This window comes from Bicyclus anynana, chromosome 10 (genome assembly GCF_947172395.1).
Source record: "Bicyclus anynana chromosome 10, ilBicAnyn1.1, whole genome shotgun sequence".
Classification (NCBI taxonomy): Eukaryota; Metazoa; Arthropoda; class Insecta; order Lepidoptera; family Nymphalidae; genus Bicyclus; species Bicyclus anynana.
Window position 1 is genome coordinate 8,198,083 of NC_069092.1, and position 21,988 is coordinate 8,220,070.

At 35.7% G+C, this 21,988-nt stretch overlaps 1 protein-coding gene across 11 annotated transcripts in view; it reads right to left on the reverse strand.

The window, feature by feature from the left end:
* The window catches only part of LOC112043605 (uncharacterized), a 113,979-nt gene that overhangs the window by 6,967 nt on the left and 85,024 nt on the right, over positions 1 to 21,988 (reverse strand). For 5 of the 11 annotated variants that reach the window (XM_052883851.1, XM_052883850.1, XM_052883848.1 and 2 more), the window contains 14 exons: positions 19,456 to 19,599; positions 15,152 to 15,404; positions 14,817 to 15,018; positions 14,562 to 14,718; positions 12,171 to 14,474; positions 11,774 to 11,900; positions 11,430 to 11,678; positions 10,985 to 11,090; positions 10,656 to 10,908; positions 9,887 to 10,309; positions 9,174 to 9,324; positions 3,687 to 3,795; positions 1,360 to 1,470; positions 564 to 653 (listed from right to left, as the gene is read on the reverse strand). In XM_052883851.1, coding sequence (XP_052739811.1) covers positions 564 to 653; positions 1,360 to 1,470; positions 3,687 to 3,795; positions 9,174 to 9,324; positions 9,887 to 10,309; positions 10,656 to 10,908; positions 10,985 to 11,090; positions 11,430 to 11,678; positions 11,774 to 11,900; positions 12,171 to 14,474; positions 14,562 to 14,718; positions 14,817 to 15,018; positions 15,152 to 15,404; positions 19,456 to 19,599 — 4,679 coding nt within the window. Of the gene's footprint in view, positions 1 to 563; positions 654 to 1,359; positions 1,471 to 3,686; positions 3,796 to 9,173; positions 9,325 to 9,886; positions 10,310 to 10,655; positions 10,909 to 10,984; positions 11,091 to 11,429; positions 11,679 to 11,773; positions 11,901 to 12,170; positions 14,475 to 14,561; positions 14,719 to 14,816; positions 15,019 to 15,151; positions 15,405 to 16,575; positions 16,949 to 19,455; positions 19,600 to 21,988 lie in introns of those variants that run through there. The other 6 variants (XM_052883849.1, XM_052883856.1, XM_052883858.1 and 3 more) reach the window with 6 other exon arrangements.

Below are 21,988 nucleotides of genomic sequence, written 5' to 3' on the forward strand. Positions count from 1 at the left end.
GGGGTTAGGCCAATAGTCCACCACGCTGGCCCAATGCGGATTGGCAGACTTCACACACGCAGAGAATTAAGATAATTCTCTGGTATGTAGGTTTCCTAACGATGTTTTCCTTCACCGATTGAGACACGTGATATTTAATTTCTTAAAATGCATACAACTGAAAAGTTGGAGGTGCATGCCCCGGACCGGATTCGAACCCACACCCTCCGGAATCAGAGACAGAGGTCATATCCACTGGGCTATCACGGCTCTTTAATTAAATTTAATGAGTTAAGTTAATGAGTAAAGAGTCAGAAATAGTAAAAATACAAGTTAAGTATAATAAAAAAACACCGTGCGTAATTATTTATCAATCAATAGAATGCAAAGAAAACTGTTTAATACCCAATAATAACTTCGATAAGGGTTATTTGTATCAATCATCATCGAAGATCGTCAATATTTCGTGCAAACATGCTTAATGTTATATCCAACCGAATATATATTAGAAGAAATATAGTATAGTAATGTTAGAAATGTGTTAGTTTAATAGAAACATCAAGCCCCATATAAATAATACATACGGTGACTTCTGAATGTTTGCTTTTTTAACAGCACCCTTTGGTATTTGAGTTTTGTCCGTAGATTTTCTCGTCGACTTCTCGGGTATAACTCTGAAGCGTGCGTATAATTGTATCAAAATAAAGCGTGTAAAATAAATAGCCCAGAAACCAAATAGTCGAAAAACATATAAAAAATTTTAAGAAATTACCAACACCATTTTTAACAAATAAAATAAGAACAAATTATAATTTTGTTTATTCAAACTGATATACAAATGAAATACATTAAAACACATATTACTACAATTTCTATATATAAAGCAAATGAAATATATACAAGAGATAAGAAATATTAACCTTTACTCTTTTTATCAAATAAGAAACTCTCCAGTTGTAAATAAGTTAACGATATTGCACTTGAAAATAATAAACGTATTTTAATCAGAACCTTGAAATATAAGGTGACCCTCTATAATAATCAGTGGCGTAGCCAGGTAACTAAGGACCCCTTTCCTGGTGCAGATAAAAAAGGCCCCCCACCACCATCTAAACTGATAAAGGTTTATCAATTAAAAATATTCATCTTTTATAATTTTTTTTTATTCAGTTCGATGGCGATTTTCTGGTAAGAATCAGAGGGCCCCCTGCTGCGACCCCTAGGCATTGCACCGCCTAACACTTGGGAAGCTACGTCGTTGTTTTTAATCTACATACCTCTACAAAAATAAAAGATGTATGGAACTTAAGAGTGGTGGTGTAGATATAGTCTTGTCGTTTCTATTTACTTTATATAATACTTATATATAATTGTGTTTACCTGTTAGCTGGTTGCGGCGGCTTCTTACTGACTGCGGTCGTCCTTGCTGTGTTGGGACGCGGAGTCGCGGAGGTAGGCGACGTTCCTTTACGTACTGGTACGGGAATGCCTCTGTGTTTAAGAACAACCGTTTATAAGTTCATTTATTTTTACCGTTTATAAGTTAAATGCAGTTCATATTCATTCATATAGTCAATTGGGTTATTTGCTCAGTGACTCTCTAAATCTCATAATTGAAAAATCATATTAAGATCATTCTAGTATCTAGTAGTAAGTATTCTCCTATTCATTGGAGATCATTTTCTATATTAGAACTTAAATTCATTTTAATTCTCATAAACAGCATTTACTTTTAAGTTTTCTGTGTCAATAGGTAAAAATACTCGTAACTGCTATATTTAGATCCAATTGAAACTTACAAAATCGTTTGGTCGTTGATGTTTTATTTGATCTTTGATAAATAATTCCAATCTCTATTTCAATACTTTATCAGCTGTTGACTGATACTTTAAATATTTACATTTCACATCGTTAAGATAAACTTTGAAAATGTAAAAAGATTAGTAAAGATTACCTACTAAAAGTTAAATGTAACAGTTAACCAAGTGATAGCATAAAATAACGAAGATCAAAGTGAAATTAACATCAAAGGAGCAATTGCAGTGTAAAGGTAAAATCTAAATAAAATTGAGTTAACGTGAAAAATGGAGAAAGTTTACTTTATTTTGTTAGTTAGGGCAATAGAACTTTGTACCAGTGTAACAGGCCTATTTCCCAACCCGGGAAAAAAGAGACTGTTTTTTACTGTCATTTCTGAAGTGAAAAATATAGGCGTCTTTTTAAGGTTTTTTTTTCGGGAAGCGCCAGATTAAGTTACATTGTGGATTTACATTTTTCTCATTTTTACTTTCAAACGTAAGAGGCCCCTGTAGGCCGGGGTATCATTGATACGGCTGATACCTACTCTAGCTACGCCCCTGCTTTGTATGTATGTATTACTCATATCAAGAAGGATAAAAAGCAGCGTAAAGTTTGGTACTCAACCCATTTTAATAAATAGGGCAGACCCTATTATGAAACTGCCCCAACTAAATATAAAAAGCAATTGAGGGCACGAATATCGTGTATTCATACTTCGTTATTCACTCCAGGTTATTACAACACAAACAGCGGGGTTTTTTTGAATGATTCACTTCTACACGTACAAACAATAGCATGAAAGAGCAGATTAATTTAAAAGTCACACATTTAATGTTGTTTTCACAAGCTTGGTCGACGGCTGTTAGATTTAACTTTTAACGTGTAGTTTATTTATAGGGTTTGTGTTGATACTTAAAATGTTGATGGGATTTTTTTATGACACATATAAACAGTTACCAAATGGATCTGTGCCAAGCAAATAAGAAAACTTATGAAATGAGATTACTGCGAAAAGTATAATGAAGTATCTAACTGCCAAATGAAAGAAGATGCCGTAAAAAATGGCGTTAATTAGGTAGCTTGTTAAATATTTTCTGACATCGATACAACGTATTACTCTATTGCGCTTGAGATCACTATTTACTAGATACATTTTATAATAGGCCTTTTTATGACGTTAGCAAGTATTTATGGATGTCTGCTTCAGAGAGATAATAAACTGTTATAAAATATGTTCTGTACTTCTTATTAAGTTTCATATTAAAAATAAGTTTAATACGTAATACCGTCCCCGTCTGGCAGAGATAAGAACGAAGGACTTTGTTTATATCTGTAAGACCTATTTAGCATTGTTTCATAATAGCAAATATATCGGACGCAAAAATATCCAACAGTGAGCGAGTCTTATTTTGATCTCGTTGCTGGTAGCGTTAACAAGCGACCAAAGAGCCATTCTTTGCAGAGAAATAGACAAAATTTCAACCAATGGCGGTGTAGTAGTCCCAGTTATTTCTTTCGTCCCAACACAATGAAAGAGAGCGATATTTCTGGTAGTTGGTTGTTGTAATTGGTTGACTTTTACTGACTGACTGTAATTAGGCCTCTGGTGACCACAACCCAGTCAGTGGCATCCGCAAAAGCAAGTTATCTGCTAGGATTTATAAACTCATTGAAAATACATCGTAAACACAGAGTACCTAAGCCTTCTAACTTAAGAATTTATCTCTAGTAGATGACTAATTATACTCTATAGAAGATTGGCAACCCTGAAACAGTCTCGAATAGCACAGCTAAAAATTATCGCTCTTGTTTTATTTATTTTCATCTGCCACTTGACGCCAACATTCATGGTCTTGTTACGTAAAATATTGATGAACAGCTGAAAAATCCGGTAGTAATAGTCTTACCGGTGGGTGTTCTTGGCTGGCGACTGTATTGCCGGCGCCTGAGGCCGGACAGGTGATGAAACAGGCCGTGGAATTTTGGATCCTCGCGCTGTAGCTGGCGACGTTTCACCTACAACAAAAAGTATTTTAAATTTTTCATACAATCTATCAGCGATAACAATTTTTCGATAATGGGTATGGACCCATTATCGAAAAATTGTTTACGCTGTTACAGATAAGCCGTTTACTAAATTTTAAAAATTGTTTCTCCAATGGAAAGCTACATTAACAGCGAGTGCTATATATTACCCTCATATTCTCTCGGAAACGGGAACTAAGCGGGTGAAACCGCGGGGCCTCCGCCAGTAGTAAATAATTACCACATGAACCTCTTTGTGTTATTAATTTCATGGTATAGGTAGCTTGATCGACAATTCGATACTTAACATCAAGAAAAACGAAGTAGTTAGTTGCTTATGTTTTCAGTCTTAAATGTGATTTAAGAGATAAATTAAAGATACTCCATAAAGTTTTATACGAGTAAGTAAGTACAAAACAACAAATAACAAACTACGAATTTAAGTTTTCTTAATATAATCATAACAATATTATTGCTCTAGTACGATTATTAATTCCAGTCAGTAAAATGACAAGAACTGTCACTGAAATGTCATTTTTAACCGACTTCCAAAAAGGAGGAGGTTCTACGTTCGGCTGTATGTATGTTTTTTTTTTTTTTTTTTTTTTTTTTTTTTTTTTTTTTTTTTTTTTTTTTTTTTTTTTTTTTTTTTTATGTATGTCCAGCGATAATTCCGTCAATTATGGACCGATTTTGAAAATTCTTTTTTTGTTTTGAAGGGTTTAGTTCCAGGGTGGTCCCATTTTTTTTATGTCAAAATCTGATGATGGCATCCTGGAGAAATTGAGGGGAACTTTCGAAAGTTGTAGAGACGGTTAGTGCGTTTGTTAGTGTTTCCATAAGGTATTTTAAACCACTACATGTTTATGAAGGTTTGGAGTTGGTCTGATGATGGAGCCGAAATACAGACGATGGAACTCGTCAACGATTTACAGCAGTCACCTTTTGTTTGGGCTTGATTAATTTGTATTTCTGAGTACTTTCCACCTATATGGGTTGTGACTGTATTAAGGGTCTAGTGATGAAGACGATATACAGTGAAGAGAACTCCTCGACGGTTCACTGTAGCTACCTTGTGTTTGGACTTGATAAATATGTATTGATGAGAACTTTCCACCTAGATGGATTGTGACTGTATTAAGGGTCTGATGATGAAGACGAGGGACAGTGAAGAGAACTCCTCGACGGTTCACTGTAGCTACCTTGTGTTTGGACTTGATATATATGTATTGATGAGAACTTTCCACCTAGATGGATTGTGACTGTATTAAGGGTCTGATGATGAAGACGAGGGACAGTGAAGAGAACTCCTCGACGGTTCACTGTAGCTACCTTGTGTTTGGACTTGATAAATATGTATTGATGAGAACTTTCCACCTAGATGGATTGTGACTGTATGGTTTGCTGATGAAGACGAGGGACAGTCAAGACAATTGATTATATTTATCCAATCCAATCCAGTGTCGTGTTTTAATTAAAGCTGTTTCTGAAAGAAGCACATAAATTGTGTAGTTTAAACGGGTTTAATTAAAACATCACTGGCTTGGCACCGCCTCCAAACTGATCAGAAGGTAGCACATAGGCAAGATGTTATTTTTTGCTTTTTAGTTTAAGTTAATTTTTGAGTTGGAAGTCGGTTGAATTTTTTTATTAAAATTTTTTATTGACTGGAATTAATAATCTTAAGTAAAATTAATCGTATGTACTATTGATTCCAGTCAGTAAAATGACATTTCAGTGACAGTCGCACTTGTCATTTTACTGACTGGGATTTATAATCGTAATAATGCTCTTTTGCTCTATTATTTGATAGCATTGTATGATATTGAGCATATTGTGTTGTGTGGCATAATGCTGTAATAAAGATTTTTTCTTTCTTCTTTCTTTTTTTCTCTTATTTCTGTGCTATCACGTCATGTCATATGATTGCAATTTTGAAGTTGACTAATGCAATTAACAACCAATTAACGCAACTTTATTATTTAAAATGCAATCACAATAATTACGTAACTAAGACTTGTAACTTCTGGTTAAGTTTTACTTCTAGGGTAGGTAACAAATAATATAGAAACAAAACATTTCCTTCTCCTAAAATAACACGGGATTCTTTAATAGCTTTTAACTAATTTATGTGTGTGTAGCGCTGCAGTTTGTTTTAACTATTCGAACAGTCGTGTTTTTCTTTCTTGCTTTTTATTTTCTGACTAAAATCTCACCTGGTGGTAAGTGATGATGCAATCTAATATGGAAGCGGGCTAACTTGTTAAGAGTAGGATGAAAATCCACACCCCTTTCGGTTTTTACACGGCATCGTACCTGAACGCCAAATCGCTTGGCACGTCTTTGCCAGTAGGGTGGTAACTACCCACGGCAGAAGCCTAACACCAGCCAGACTTGAGAAATTAAGGGATCGAATCCACAATCTCTTGTAAATCCACTGCGCTTACCACTGCACCACGGAGAAATATAGACACAAAAACATTTCCTACTCCTAAAATAACACGGGATATTTTAATAGCTTTAGCTAACTTATGTCTGTCTGTGTATCGCTGCAGTTTGTCTTAACTATTCGAACAGCCGTGTTTGACGTAGTTATTGTGTCTGAAGCTATTTCTGTCCTGTAATCCCTATGAACCCAGTTCAACTCGGACTTGACTGACGTATTACAACAACGATTACAAAAGCGGAAGATATGTTCCACGCTGTAATAAATAGCATGGTTATTCTAACAGGTTATTTAGGGCGCCAAAATGCAACAATGTTGCAATCGTTTTGTTGTCTTTAAGAGAGTAAAAATAGAGTGTCTGCACTTAAAATTGCAAAATCTATACTACAACCATTCTTGATGAGTACTGTTTACCAACAAACAAATTAAAAATGAGAGTATTAATCACTAGTCATTTCACACCTAATAATATTATAATTAACTTGTTCTTAAATTAATGAAAAGAAATTTGATTAATAAGCTTAGAACAATTAGATATGGTCAATATATTTTATATAACATTTTAATAACAAACCATACATAATATAAAATAAATAAGTTATGAAAGCGCAGTGTTGGGCGACCCCCCACTAGGTGGACCGAGGATATTAAGCGGGTTGCAGGGAGCCGCTGGATGCTGGCGGCTCGAGATCGTTGTGCTTGGAGGTCCATGCAAGAGGCCTATGTCCAGCAGTGGACGTCTATCGGCTGATAAGGTAAGTTATGAAATGACATGCGTTTTCTACCTTCATTTCTAATTTCTTTGTAAAAAAAAAAACAGTATTCATTAAGAACGGATGTAGTATAGGCCATAAGTGGATGCAGTTTCCACAGGATGGATATTGATATTGAGGTAAGTATCTATGGCAACAAATAGGCTATTCTATTAAAATCTTAAATCCTTAGATAAGGAAAAATGACAATCATTGAAATCGAGTCTCCTCTCTAGAGGGGGTAGTCCAATAGTCCACCACACTGGCCCAATGCGGATTGGCAGACCTCACACAACTAGAGACTGAGAAAATTCTCAGGTATGCAGGTTTCCTTACGATGTTTTCCTTCAAAAAGCCGTGATGGGCCAGTGGATATGACCTCTGACTTCGATTTGGAGGGCGTAGGTGCGAATCCGGTCCGGGACATGCACCTCCAACTTTTCAGTTATGTGCATTTTAAGAAATTAAATATCACGTGTCTCAAACGGTAAAGGAAATTACAATAATCTGTTAAATTTAATCTGTGAGTACATTTGTTAATTATTCTTAACTTGAATTTAAAAAGGTCAAATGTTTGTTTTAGCATACCAAAAACCTCCCTCCCGTAGAACTAGTAAAGATAGTCCCTGACATTATCTTTACTGGAAAAAAGCTCAGTATCTCATTGCCTAACCCAGGACTCGAACCCAGATCTTGTAATCTGAAGCTACATAGGTTAACCACTATACCAACGAGGCAGTTATACAGTTTAGGTAAACAGGTGGCTTAAAATTGCGTCATGACGGTCTTATACTTTTTGTAGGTGTTGTATAACGGTATATGATCGCTGCGGAAGTCGCATTGGCCGTGTGCTGCCGTATCCGTGGCGTTGTTCATTGTTTTATACAAAGATATTTTATACTATAGATATGTTACCTACAAAATCACCGCAAAAAGTGATCCGAATTTAGTTACTCCACTGAGCGCACACATGCACAATTTTGTGTTTACTTACATAACATATCTAATTATTTAACTTTTTACACTTCCTGATCACACACATATAGCCTTTCTTGATGAGTATTGTTTACCAACAAAGAAATTAGAAATGAGGGTAGAAAACGCATGCCATTTTATAAGTTATTTATTTTAAATTATATAATGTTTGTTTAAAAAATGTTATATAAAATATATTAACCATATCTACATGTTATTAATCAAATTTATTTTAATTAACTTAAGAACAAGTTAATTATAATTATTATTAGGTGTGAAATGACTAGTGATTTATACCCTCATTTTTAATTTCTTTTAATTTTTTTTTTATTTGTTTGTTGGTAAATAGTACTCATCAAGAAAAGCTGTAGTATAAACATTGTAGACAATATTTAGGTATTATTTGTTCAAATAACTTTCGTTGTTTATTATGCGACTAAATGAAGTTAAGTCAATTATGCACATTAATTGTCCGCCTTAGTTTTGCTGCGCTAGTGCCCTATCTCTAGCATAAAATATCGTTGGTTCTATACATAAGTATCCGATTTTATCAGTATGCGATCGGAGTTAACAAGTACATGTTACGAAAACTTATGGGACATAAACATCCTAATACCTAATACGCACATGGTGTGCCATCATGTGCGTCATCGTGCCTATGTCATGGTTTATTTATTTTAGTTGAGTTCAGATTATCCTCCATGACAAATTCCCTCAATATCATTCACAAAAATTATGCCACTACTTCAGTTCTTATTTCTTGAAAATTACATATGCCATAAAAAACAAAAATGTAAAAATGTAGCAATTCTCGCAAATCAGTTCTTCTGCCGTAAAAAGTTGTGAAATCCATGTAATACTAAGTCGGTTACTTTATTAAGTCCGTACTTAAGGGACCTTCCCTTCCGTCTTAAGTAATTAGCTAACATAACAACATCTTATAGTGACCTTATCAATATTAAAAATCTTTTGTATTTTAAATAACATAGACTGTCTTGGCCATTGCATGAAAACACGATATATCTTACAAGTAATACATATTATGTTTAATAAGATTGCTTAGGGCGATTGCCAAAGTCCATCTATATTTTTTAAAATATAAAATTCTACTTCATAATTTTTTTCCTGAATTCTGTCAAGTTTTAGTTTTTGTGTGTTTTGAGAACTAGTTTGTTTGCTAATAAAGTCTCACTCACCAGAAGGCGTGACAGGGCTTTCAGCAGTACTCAGCATTTCCCATTTGAGTTGTAACCGTCGGAATTTCCCGCCCGAGTTGCTGCCAGTGTTGCCACTCGCACTGCTGTTCGCTGAACTCGGCCGCCAATGCTCCTCGCCGCTCGTGTCCAGCTAACAGACAAACCCAAGTAAAGATACTGTCTATAAATCCAACAAATATCTAAAGTGCTCGGGCCAGATTAGGAAAAGACTATCGTGTTTTATGATTTGCTAAACTCCAGTTTAAATAAATTGCCTAAACATATATACAAATTCATGAAGGTCAAATCAGAAAGCTGAACACAAAATTTCAATACGTACAAACTTTTCATAAAGGTCAAATAAGGAAACTAATAATTCTAGTCATTTTACTGTATTCATGCAAGTTGGGTATTATTTACGACTCGACATATTCAGTACATAAACCACAGATCGTATAGTACGAACGGCGGCGCAATGCCGATAGAATTTCCTGTACGGTGATATGATTTATGTATATGGTTTCGGTTTATGGAGAACATTCAACAAAGCAATAAAAATGGTGGGTATGATCGCAAAACATAAAGTAATTAAAATGTGAACACAACATAGTAAGCTAAAAGCGGTTAATCCTGTAAAAAAGTGATAACTAACAAAAACGCTACGAAAACAAAGCACAAATGCATGTATTCCACACACAGGTCCCCTCCTTTACCTTCGTGTCATTGCCGGTTGCCTTAGCGGGGGGCTTATTGTTTTCGAGACTATCAGTGTAATCGTCACTGTCATCGAATACTAATCTGTCAAAAGCTTGCATCAGTTTCGAGCCAAGATGCACTCCCGACCATCTTCTGTTAGTCTCTAACTCGATCCTACTGTTGTTAGGGCACATGTCGTAGCCTATAGCGGATGGATTAACGCACGACCTCGGTCTATTTTTCTCAACAGTAGTCTTAACGTTCGCCGATTCGTTCAACAAGTCTGGCGTGGACGGCTCTTTGTTTCTCGGCTCTTTGTGTCTCATGATGACACTGGTCTGACAGTCGTCACTCGAAATTGCGCTGGATTGCATCGAACGGACCAGCTTCAGCAGGTTTCTCTGGTTCAGTGTTAGTGGCGGAGTGTTAATCGTAGTGGGCTGTTAAATACACCAAAGTTTAAAGTTCATGCAACGAACTATCTGTTGTTAGATATATTATGGGTAAAACGTCCTTGACAAACCTATCGACATCGATCGTTCGGTTAAGCCTTTATTTGCATTTTATGAAAGCTGTGCACGAAAGTATACGCTGAAAGTTTCCGATCGCGGTGAATCGTGTCTCGAAAGCACATGCAATAAACAATAAAATGCAAATAAAGCGATGTCTGCTTAGATTTGCGGCGCAGTTAATGTGTTGGTAGTATGTGGCATCAATGCACGAAAGACATTCCATACTTACTTAAAATTCTAGTGATTTAGTGAAATTATTTATTAATTCACTTACCCGACTAGCAGCTCTCATGTCGTTCTCGATCTTTTTGAAGCTCCGGTGTAACTCTCGCATTTCAAACATAAGATCGAGTGAGAATGGCAATAATCTCAGTGGTTCGAGACTGGCGAGCAAAGTGTCCAACAAGGCTCTACAACGCGATTCTCCAACGCAACCAGCTAAGATGAGGGAATCAGGGTCGTAGTGCTTTGCAAGAATTGATTCTCTCGTCCGCACATACGATACCCAGGCATCTACAGATTGTGCGCTGAAACGAATAAAGAACATATTTTATTCTGTTCAGGTAACCAAAAAGGTCGAGGAACATATTCGGAGGTACTCACTTTAGTAAACCTAAAATAAATGCGTTGAATTTGACCAACCCTTCGGTTACTGCGTCTTCGCTGTTTATTCTTAAAACCAGTTCATTAAGGGATTTTGTTATGGGACCTGCAAAATAATCTAAATTTAATTTTGGGCGAACAAAGTATAATGTAGATATATCTGACTGACGGACGGAGATTAAATTTAGTCAGTGATTTCAGTTTTCGACATGATCCGTAGAAATATATACTCAAAAAATATTTTTCAAAATTTCAATTTATAGAATGGGGAATTGTTTAAAAGGGCTTCTTTGAAGTTAGGAGATTCATTTAACGGCAATCAAAAAACGAGCAATGTTTTTAGTGCGTTTAAAACTTCCTTACAGTAGACGACATTTTAATCGTTAAAAGATAATAAACATACTTTTATTGTGTTAAAATTTATATAAGTATAATATCAAATTACCTTGTCTAGCAGTGGCTTCTACCATTTGCCAGACCGAGTTATTGACTGCACCAAAAGAAGTTTCGATGTTTTCTTTTAGACCATCTCTGAATATGGCGTATAATGCTGGGCACAATGCATTTAGGGCAATCTTAGCGCAAGCCGGTGACTGTTTTGAATCACCGAGAAAACCTAGTTCGGCCTGATCCGTGGCGGGGGAGAAGTGTTGTATCAACATCTCAACAGCATCCGTCACATTAGATACTAATGCTGTCGACAAAACATTCAACAGTTAGTACATAAAACACTAAATTAACAGCACATGAAGATAACTCATTTCATATTTAAGAGATTCAAGATCATACCTCTTTTTTGGGAAACATCAATCAGGTCGTACTTTTGTCTTCCATCGTGATGTGTAGTAGGATTTGAGAATTCATCTGGACTAACTTCTCCTTCTTCACAAATAGGGATCTCAGCTAAATTTTTGCCCTACAACATAAAACATTGTTTGGAGTTTGGTGTCATAAATAATTAGCTATTTCACCAGCATGAAAGTAGCTAACGAATGAAGCATAGGGTGAAAGAAAAAGTTTGCATCATTACAAATTAAAATAAATAATGTAACTAAAAAGTAGTACCGTGAGACATGCCGAAGTTCTGCTATAAAAAAATAATGAAAAGAAATAAAAGAACAAAAATACTTACAGGCACGAACTGGCTTTATGGGTGCAGATTGAACGGGCAATAAAATAACGTTACCTGATAGTGTCTTTGTGCTACCATAGCAGATATGTTTGGAGAATTTGGAGGTGTAGCAACACTTGCCACTTTTAGTTCGTCAACAGCTTTTGTCTGTGTTTGTGGTACCTCAGTTTTAGTATCTGGCTTTTGAGCAAAGCTAACAGATTTCTTGCTGTTGCAACTACTGCTACTTGAATCTGTAGACCTTTGATTTTCTTCTTGGGAACGTTTCATTTGAAGAAATTTTGTAACTTGACTTCTTACCTTTTGAACTTGATTTTGATCCCATTCATCCATGTTTTGGCAGTTAATGCCACTTTGCTTAAGAAATTCTTCTAGCTGCTGTAAATCAGCGCTGCTTATAAGTGCGCCGGGTGGTGGGAAATCCGTATACTCCATTTGCTTTGTTCTTGGCTTAGGAAGTGGTGGCGTATGAGGCCTGTGAAACTTAATTTCATTAGATTTGCCTGACTCAAGGCTACTTTCAGTACCAACTCCTTCATCTTGATAATATTCGTTATAATCCGCGTCTTTATCAGCTGCGTCTAAGAACTGTTGAGATAACCTTTTGGCAGCCAGATCATTATTTTTTCTGTACTCAAAATTTGTTTGATTTTGGAGATAATAAGGTTCTTGTAGTGATCTTCGTTTAGTTTTATGCTCCACAGCAGCTGTGCCGCACACAATTGGATCTTGAAGAAAATCGTCTAATTCGAACATGCTATATCGTTTAGTGTGTGCAGTAGACTTGCGCGTTTTATCCATAGATTTACGTAAAATACTTTTGGGTAACGGAGGCCGTGGAGGAGCAAATTCTCCCTGTTTCGCCATTCTATTTTGATCGGCAAGTGATAATGACCGTTTTGGTATAGAGGGGTTTATTCTTTGACCTTCAGTATTAGCACAACTGGCTTCCGAACTTGTAGCACTGTCATAGCGGTATACAAATAATGGATTGAAGTTTCCCGTAGGAGCCGGGCTATTCTGAGCTGATTCATCGGTTAACATTGTTGATGAACCTCGATATCCTGATGAAGGTTGTGTGGCTGTACTTGAACTTGATGAAACTGCTGTAGTGTTAGCTAAATTATTACAATCACAACTAATTGGTCTATTCCTCTGTTTTGATGCAGGTAAGACATTACAATATTTATCACATTTATTTGATACCTCTTTTTCTTTAACGTATTGCATCAATTCAGGCATTTCTGAAAGCAACTGCCTACATTCTAGGGGTAACAAGAAATTAAGAGAATCCCAATCTTTGATATGACCGAGACCTTTTTTCTTAAGCATTTCTACATCGTTACATGAAAAAGGTCGTTTGCCTTTTACATGCATTCTATTTCTTTTGCTGTCAGTTGATTTCGGTGATATGTTTACCTTTACAGGACTCAAATATATATTAGGTCTTCCGTTCAAAAAGCTAATGTCTGGCAAAGTATAATTAGGATATAAAACAAAAACGGGCTTTTCACAATCACCCTCTTTTAATTTTTCAAGAAATGAAGCCTCTACGATCTTGTACATGTCTCGGTCATGTGATATAGATGAAACTGGTAGTGACGAAGTTTGCATGCTTTTGTCTAATTTATCGACTTCAAAATGCGTTGAAGTGGCTTTTGTATCACATGGCTCTCTCTGCAGCACCCTATTCATTCTTGTTATTTGGGTACCATCAGACTCTGAACAACTAGAAATACTAACACTGGTTGCCGAAGACTGAGAGGAACAGGATTTTCTACTATATCGTCCCTTTGAGGGACTATTTGTAATATTTAGGTTTGCTCTTTTAAGATGAGGTTTGTTTACAACAGCATATAAATTAGATTCGTTATCACTTAACCTAGAACCTTCAATTTCTTCTTCTTCTATTAATACTTCATCATAGACTCTATTATATGGATTTGTTGGTCGGATTTCTTCGTATACCGCTGATGACGTTTCTTCGAGCGCTTCAATTGGTAAATCAACTTGAGGCCTTTCAAGAAGAGTATTTTTTAAAGTGCCCAATCTTTGCTCCCCCATTGACTCTCCGCTTTCTCCACCGGAACTTGATGGCCAGCATTCGGATCGATCTAATTGATCCATGCTTACTATACCATCATTACTGATACTTTTCTGTTTCATAAACAGCTTTACTAAATTAAAAGGCTGCTGTTTTGTTTGGCTTTTTTCAGATGACGATTGATTATCTGATGATGAGGTACTCATAGGTTCCGAATGTTGGCTTCCAAGGGTAGAACGGTTTTGTGAAACATCATAAACCTTCATGCATGTCGACGTCCCAATTATTCTTTGGTTGGCTGTAAAAGAGTCGACCTAAAAACAAAAGTGATAATTTGTTTAATTCACACATATACATGATCGCTTTAATAATTTCCTATTAACACTTTGGCAGATGTTTACCGTTGAGTTGCTCAAGGCTGCAGAATTGATTGAACTGCTCAGCAGTTTCCTTCTATACAAGTTGGGTAAGCTTTGACTTTTGATTACTGAATTGGACATTTCATTTGTTGCATCAGTTGTTTCATTTGTGTTCTCATTGTTATTTCCAGATGGGTGCCTAAAAAGTTTCAAAGTTATGAATTATAAATTTTATGAGATATATGACAACTTTAAACATACAAGAGTAAATTATATAGGTAAAAAGTATATGCTTACCTCTTCAAAGGCGATTGATTGGTCTGTTTCTTAAGCTTACACCAGGTAGTTAATCCTAAATCACTTCTAGCCATAGACGTAGTTAGCTTATTAGTTAATTTTTTACATCTCTCTAATAATTCTAAATTCCTGCGCGTTCGTTCATCACTATCTAATGCTATATTAAAATCTGTACCCTCGTGTAATCTCTTAACCAGTTTGTCTGCAAAACGATTAACAAAATTAGGGTGAAGCTTATCATGAGTAATGAGGTGATTCACCACATCATACTTTCATGAAGTAATATGTCATTGATATCATATTAGAACATGATGAGGATAGGATATTATGCTTACCATGTTTTTGATTGACGGCGGGTTCAGCACACTCACTGTCCTCAGAGTAAATGGTGAGACTGCCCTCGAAGGCAATGGTGTAATTGTCCTTATTAGCCTGACACGTGAGAATGAGATCTTGCTCAGTTGGCAGCTCACAGTCAAGGCTATCAACGCTGAAGTGAACTCCATGGGCGCCTTCTTTCACCGGAGAGAACAGCAACTCCGATTTACATATTGACATTGTATTGATAGAACCGACGGATTCTTCACCCTGTGAGGTCCAAAAAATTATAGATTAAGTGTTTATATTACCTTGTTCCATACACGGACATTAACACGTTAGATTTGCCCATTTGTATTTTACAATATGATGATGTTATCCAAAATCCCAATTTTACATAGAAAGCTACGTCCACACTACTTACACATTTTTTACAAGTAGGTACAACTGAAAGCATTCGGTAAAGTTCCCGGAAGATTTCGAAATGTAAACGAGTTACTTGAAACATAAACATTTTAACGTGCAAGTGTATTTTAGGCGGTGGTGAACCGAATTGGAAGTTTGGTATTGTGGTTAAATGAATTTAAAATAACAGTATTCAGTGTTATAGCCGGAGCAGAAATATAAAAACCACGGTGAAGGTACTTTTTAGCAGTGCTTAATTTGCAAATATAAGAAATTGATTCCTTTTTGCCTCAACACAGCAATAATAAAGGTTTTCTATTTTTCTAGTTAGGGTATAATTAGAACTACCTAAAACAGGACTAATGTCAAAGTTAAAGAAGTATTAAGTCGAGGGTAGACACAAAAAAATATTACAGTCAAACTATGTAACAAGTTTGCGCTGTTAATTATTGTAGTTGCTACTAGTAGGTAGGTAGGTACCTCTACATGACGAATCGGAGTTGGTCTTATCATCAATTTAATTCCTTTTCCTGCCACGAATGAGGTCACAATTCAAACAATAACTAACTGTGATATGACAGTCCTTTTTTCTTGAAAGCACTATCATACTGATTCATATTATGTATTAAGTATATCATAAAAGTAATAAGTGATTTCTTAGAATAAGTAATAGTTATCGCATGTTTAGGCATCATGTCAATAACTTATTGGGTAAATAAACAATATAATTACCGGTGATTTAGTAAAATTATGAAACATGTAAATAACACACTTAATTAAAAGCTATGTACATTCCAGTTTATTTAGGTTATAGATGCATATCATAGAAAATATAATAAAATACATAAATTTGTAGGTGTCTAATTATTTTGAGAAAATAAAATAAAAATAGTTGTAAAGTGTCATTGCAGAGTTATTTCTGTATCTTTAACCTTTCATGATTCGTTCGAAGCGCAAAATAGAAAGGCGGTGTGTGAAGAAAAGTGGCATTTAGGCAAAGTGGTTTAAATTTTAAGCCTAATAACTATGTACTTACTGAATAGTACCCAATTCGGGAATCCCAATCCGTTACACCCATTTTAAATGAAATCTTCTAGACACTAATAAAGTCTATAGCACTAAATGATAACAAGTCCTAATATTTTTGGGTTTTTAATTTGTTAATTAATAACTTTAGTATCACTTAAAAGAACTGTCAGTGTTCTTATCACTATCTTACGCATACACAATTGTTTATTATGTCTCGTAAAATGCTTGATTTGACCTTATTTAGAAAATGACACATTATAGCCCTCATTGCTATAAAATTGAGAGTACAGCACAACCGAAAGCCCTGGGCGCTACTGGGGCAGCGGGGATATTAATTTTAATATTAGCTACAGCAAGCGGTTCTCAAAGTATCAAAATTAACCAAGGGGAATTGTAATTAACACCACCGCGTAAGTCTACACTACTCCAGTACTAAACGGCAACTGATGAATGTAAACACAACACAAAACGTAATAAAAATGAAACTATGTGAATGTTCTACCTAATTAGCACGACAACAATTTCATTACAACCTAATTAGACTAAGTTATTATTGCGACTTACACTACCTACTTTTTGGTTGTTTATTAATATTTTAATGGCCTAGTGACAGTGCCATTGCTTCTATCTTTTAGGATAAATGGCGCTTAAATCCACCACGCTGCTTCAATGTGGGTTGACAGGATTCGGATGTTAATAATAATGACAGGGACCGACGGTTTATTATACGGGGTTATAACACCTGCACCACCAACCTCCCAATTTCGGGTTGAGAATTTTACCCAGGATTCGAACCCAGGACTTCGGAATCCGAAGCCACGCTAAGCTAACACATAAGCTAACCACCAACCAACGAGGCACTTTACGATATAACGTTTAACCTAAGTCAAAGTTTCAGTGGACGAAACTTTGGGAACATGCGCCTATTAGATTGACTCCATTGGCAACACACACATGGCTGCCGCATGTCCGAACGTTCGTATAGTGAGGAAATATATATAGCACACACACACATGCAACTAGTAGGAGGGAATGACTGTATGTGCTATGGAATAAAGAGTGTTGTTAAAATGATTGACGCAATTCGGTGTGAACGGTCCACGCACACATTAACATTGGTCTTATTTTATCTCTACTACTCGCATCCCGTGGGATCGACGTACTATGGGGGTACTGTATAGGAAGTCTTATTTGAATGCGGGCGGAGTACTTTGGACTTTCCTTCTATTTGAGTCTATATGACTCTTCGTAGAACATTAATCATTCGCTATTCTTATAAGTTCGCGTTATGAACTGATAAATACATATTTTGATAACTAGTGCTAAATTTTAAAAGAATTGCTATTAGCTTGAATTATTTTTATTAGTGGCTTACGCAACCGGCATTTTGTCATTAAAGTTTGAAAAAAAAGGTGACTAGCGTTTTAAACATTTTAAATTACGCTCCTTGACCTCAAAACTCAAAAATGACTACTAACAATTTTGTATTTCTTATAGACATTATGAGTCCCAATTTTACAAATATTTATAGAATATCAAAAAATGGTAATAATTAAACAATTGTCATATTTTGTAGTTAATAATTGTTAAAATTGTAAACATTTCATGTCAAAGATTTAAGCAAAGCAACGTTGCATATTCTTGTAATTACGATTAATTTTTGTATGAAAATTAAAAAGAGGTAGTCGTATATTTTATTTTTTTAAATAAGAATTTTCATCAATAAATATCTCTAACTGGGTACATATTCAGTATCACAAAGCGACATCTCTTGAGACATAGGCAAGCCAAATGCATAGTTCAGTGAAGCTGTCGCTAGATGGCGTGGCCGTTGTATATTAACGAAGTAGGCCATATTGCAATTAAACCAGCAGCATATTCGTAAATTACTAAATGAGTATGTATGTGGTGTGAACCTGCCTGCGACAGCCAGACGTACCTCTTTCTATGAAGGCTGAATGTTTGTCAGGCCATGCTTCTACCATAGGTAAGTACGGTAGCAAATTACGGAGTCTGGACTGTGGTGGATTGGAAGATAGCAGTTTTTAGTGTTCAAATCATCAATTGAACGACGAATAAAACGCAATCTTTTGAAATTTTCTACAGAATATCATGAGGAATCATGCCTCCAGTCATCAGACCCTCATTTTCCTTCGACAGATACCCCAGATAAGTATGATTCCAAAACTGCAACATACTTAGAAATTTGCCATTGAATGGGTATTAAAATATTTAATTTGTTGCTTGAAAGCATGAAATTATTGTCCTTTAGAATATATAAACGTACAAGCAAACAAACAAACAAACTCTTCAGCTTTATAATATTAGTATAGATTTAAACGATTTTTTTATTTTTATTAATATAATTCAGTACAATACTTTATTTGATTATTTTTTTGTTGTCTTAAATTGTTGTATGCCAGAAATGGCCGAACACATTTGAATGTATATGTTCTCAGCAAATAAAGAATTGAATTGAGTTTTTATAGGGTTGCCGCGAAACTAAGTGACTGGAAATTGGGGACATGATAACAACAAAATATTATAAAAATGCGTATAAGTAGGCATTTTTTAAATATCTATCTATAGGTGTATAAATGTGAATATTATACATATAAATGCGAATTTATACCCGATGTTATAGCGTCTGGACCCCTGAAACCTTCCAAAACCACCACAGTCCAAGTCTATAATTGGTTACCGTATATACCTATGGTTCCGCATAGGCTGAAAATTTTCAGCCTTTCAGCCTACATAAAAAAGGTATGTCTCGCTATCGCAGGCTTACGGCCCAAGATGTGTATGTGTGTGGTGCGGAAATGGTGACAGCGTTGATGAGACGAATCAAATGATAGAAATGAGACATTGAGAGCAAAGCGTCGCGAACCTGCAAGCTACTGCCGCTCATTGAACTGTCGAACCGAAACTTTTCCAATAGTGAGCTCGATATGCTCGCGAACATCTCGCCTTGGGGGTTACTCTGCAATACACCGTTACATGATACCGTGTCCACCAAGAAATTAGTATAGAACTGAAAAATAAACATGTTATGGAAGAAAAATAAACAATAAATAGAATATAGAAAAAACATCGTACAACATACATAATAAATACACGAGTAAATAAATAATGGGTTCCAACCACCGTCGTTATGAATACATTTTAATAAAAAGTAAAGATAAATATGGATATGCCCAATGATTAATGGAAAAGTAAAGGACATTTAATTGAAAATGTTCTGGGACAAATATTTTGGTTTATTAATAATTTGGTTGAGTTAGTCACTAATATAACTTTTGGTGAAAACAAATGACGTATGCCTACATACGTTAAACGAGTAAAATCATACATATACGTGTATGTAGTGGCAGTTTACAATGTTTTCATACTGTAACGATCGCGTAACCGTAAATGCGAATTTCTAAGGAATTGAAACATCGCCATCTAGTGGCACTGCTGCACAACTGTTTCAATTTCTCAACCCGGTCCGGGGCATGCACCTCCATCTTTTCAGTTGTGTACATTTTAAGAATTTAAACATCACGTGTCTCAAAACGGTGAAGGAAAAACATTGTGAGGAAACCTGCATACCAGAAAATTTTCTTAAATCTCTGCGTGTGTGAAGTGTGCTAATACGCATTGGACCAGCGTGGTGGACTATTGGCCTAACCCCTATTCTGAGAGGAGACTCGAGCTCAGCAGTGAGCCGAATATGGGTTGATAATGATGATGAATGATGATCCCGATATTCTCTCAGCAACGGGATCTATGCGGGCGAAGCCGCAAAACACAGTTATTTTTAATTTGACATTACATTTCATGACTACTAATGGCTTTGCATAGGTGTGTAATGCAGACAAGTGTTAAATACTGCGACCGGTTTTCCTACTGGCATTTGATTATCAAGAATTTGCCTCTTACGCACGATGCAGCGGTTAACCGCTAAACTTTAGCTCGACGTGGTGGCAGAACATGACACCATAAAATAGTAGTTTCAAGCGTAGCCACGTGATATTTGCGTAAAGCCGCAGTTTTACCCTCGTGGTTCCCGTTCCCTACAGGATACGTGGATAAAATATAGGATATTACACTCACAAATAACGTGGCTTTCAGTGGTAAAAGAATTTTCAAAATCAGTTCAGTAGAACCAGAGATTTCCCCCTGTAAAACCATGAACTTTACCTCTTTATAATATTAAGTGTAGATTAGAAAGAGGAAATATTTAACTGTTTGTTTGTAACAAATAGGCTCTAAAACTAGACCGATTTGAAAAATCTTTTCACCAATAGATTTCTTCATTTTCCCTGATGAACATATATTTTATCCCCGTATTCTCACTGGAACGGGAATAACGTGGGTGAAATCGCGGGGCGTCTGCTAGTATTAAATACATTTCTTTGATATTAAGTGTAGAAATTAAGTAAAGGTTGTATACAAATGTATACCTATTTCTACATTTGTATACTGCTCTAGTGTAGAAGATAGATAGTACGAGTAGGTATTTTTTATTACTAAATTCTAATAGGATGTTATTATAATAGAATGAAATTTTGTAAAATAGTTGACCCTTAAATTAGTTATACTCGTTGTTGATATACGTATGTATGTATAGGACATGAATTGAATACAACGGTCTAACCTGATTATGACTTCGATATATTTAAAAAAGAATAAAACAAAAAAAAATCGATTTAGAAGATCCTAAAACCTTAAAAGTGTTAATTATGGCATCACGCAAAACTTCTAAATAAAGGTATCTTGTTATCAGCCTATTTTAACGACGGGGTGAAACCTTTGTACCAGAACAAATTATTTGGAATTTGATTTTGATTTTGTTGTCCAGGCACTGAGGTTTAACATTACAATCGTCATTAATCATCCCGTAGAAATTTAATTTTTACTTTAATTTAGGACTGGAACCTAGGATCTTTTTCTTTTAAGCCTGGTGGGCCTGGTCCCATATAATTCCATATCGGTAAGCCCCCCCCCCCCCCATATACAGGGGCTAACCATCGCATTTAATAACACATGGCATGCTACAATGATGTCCTCTTATTTAAGAGTCGTACTGTTGGTTCCTAGCGATCACAGCAATACTTTTTTTTTATTCTTTTACAGGATAGCCCTGGACTGCTCACAACTGATGTAAATTGATAATGCAGTCTTGGATGGAAACGGGCCTACATATAATAGACACAAGGATATTTATTATACTCGTAGAATTCTACGACATCGCTTGGCGGTATGTTTTTGTCAGTAGAGTGGTAACTGGCTACGGCCTAATGCTAATGCGTACCACCTGAGCCAATTTACAAATTATAAAATCTTAAACTGGTTCGAGCTTGGATCGAACCCGAGACCTCTGTTGAGAACCACAGTACTACCAAGTGCACCAGAGAGGTCGTCAACAACTTGACAGA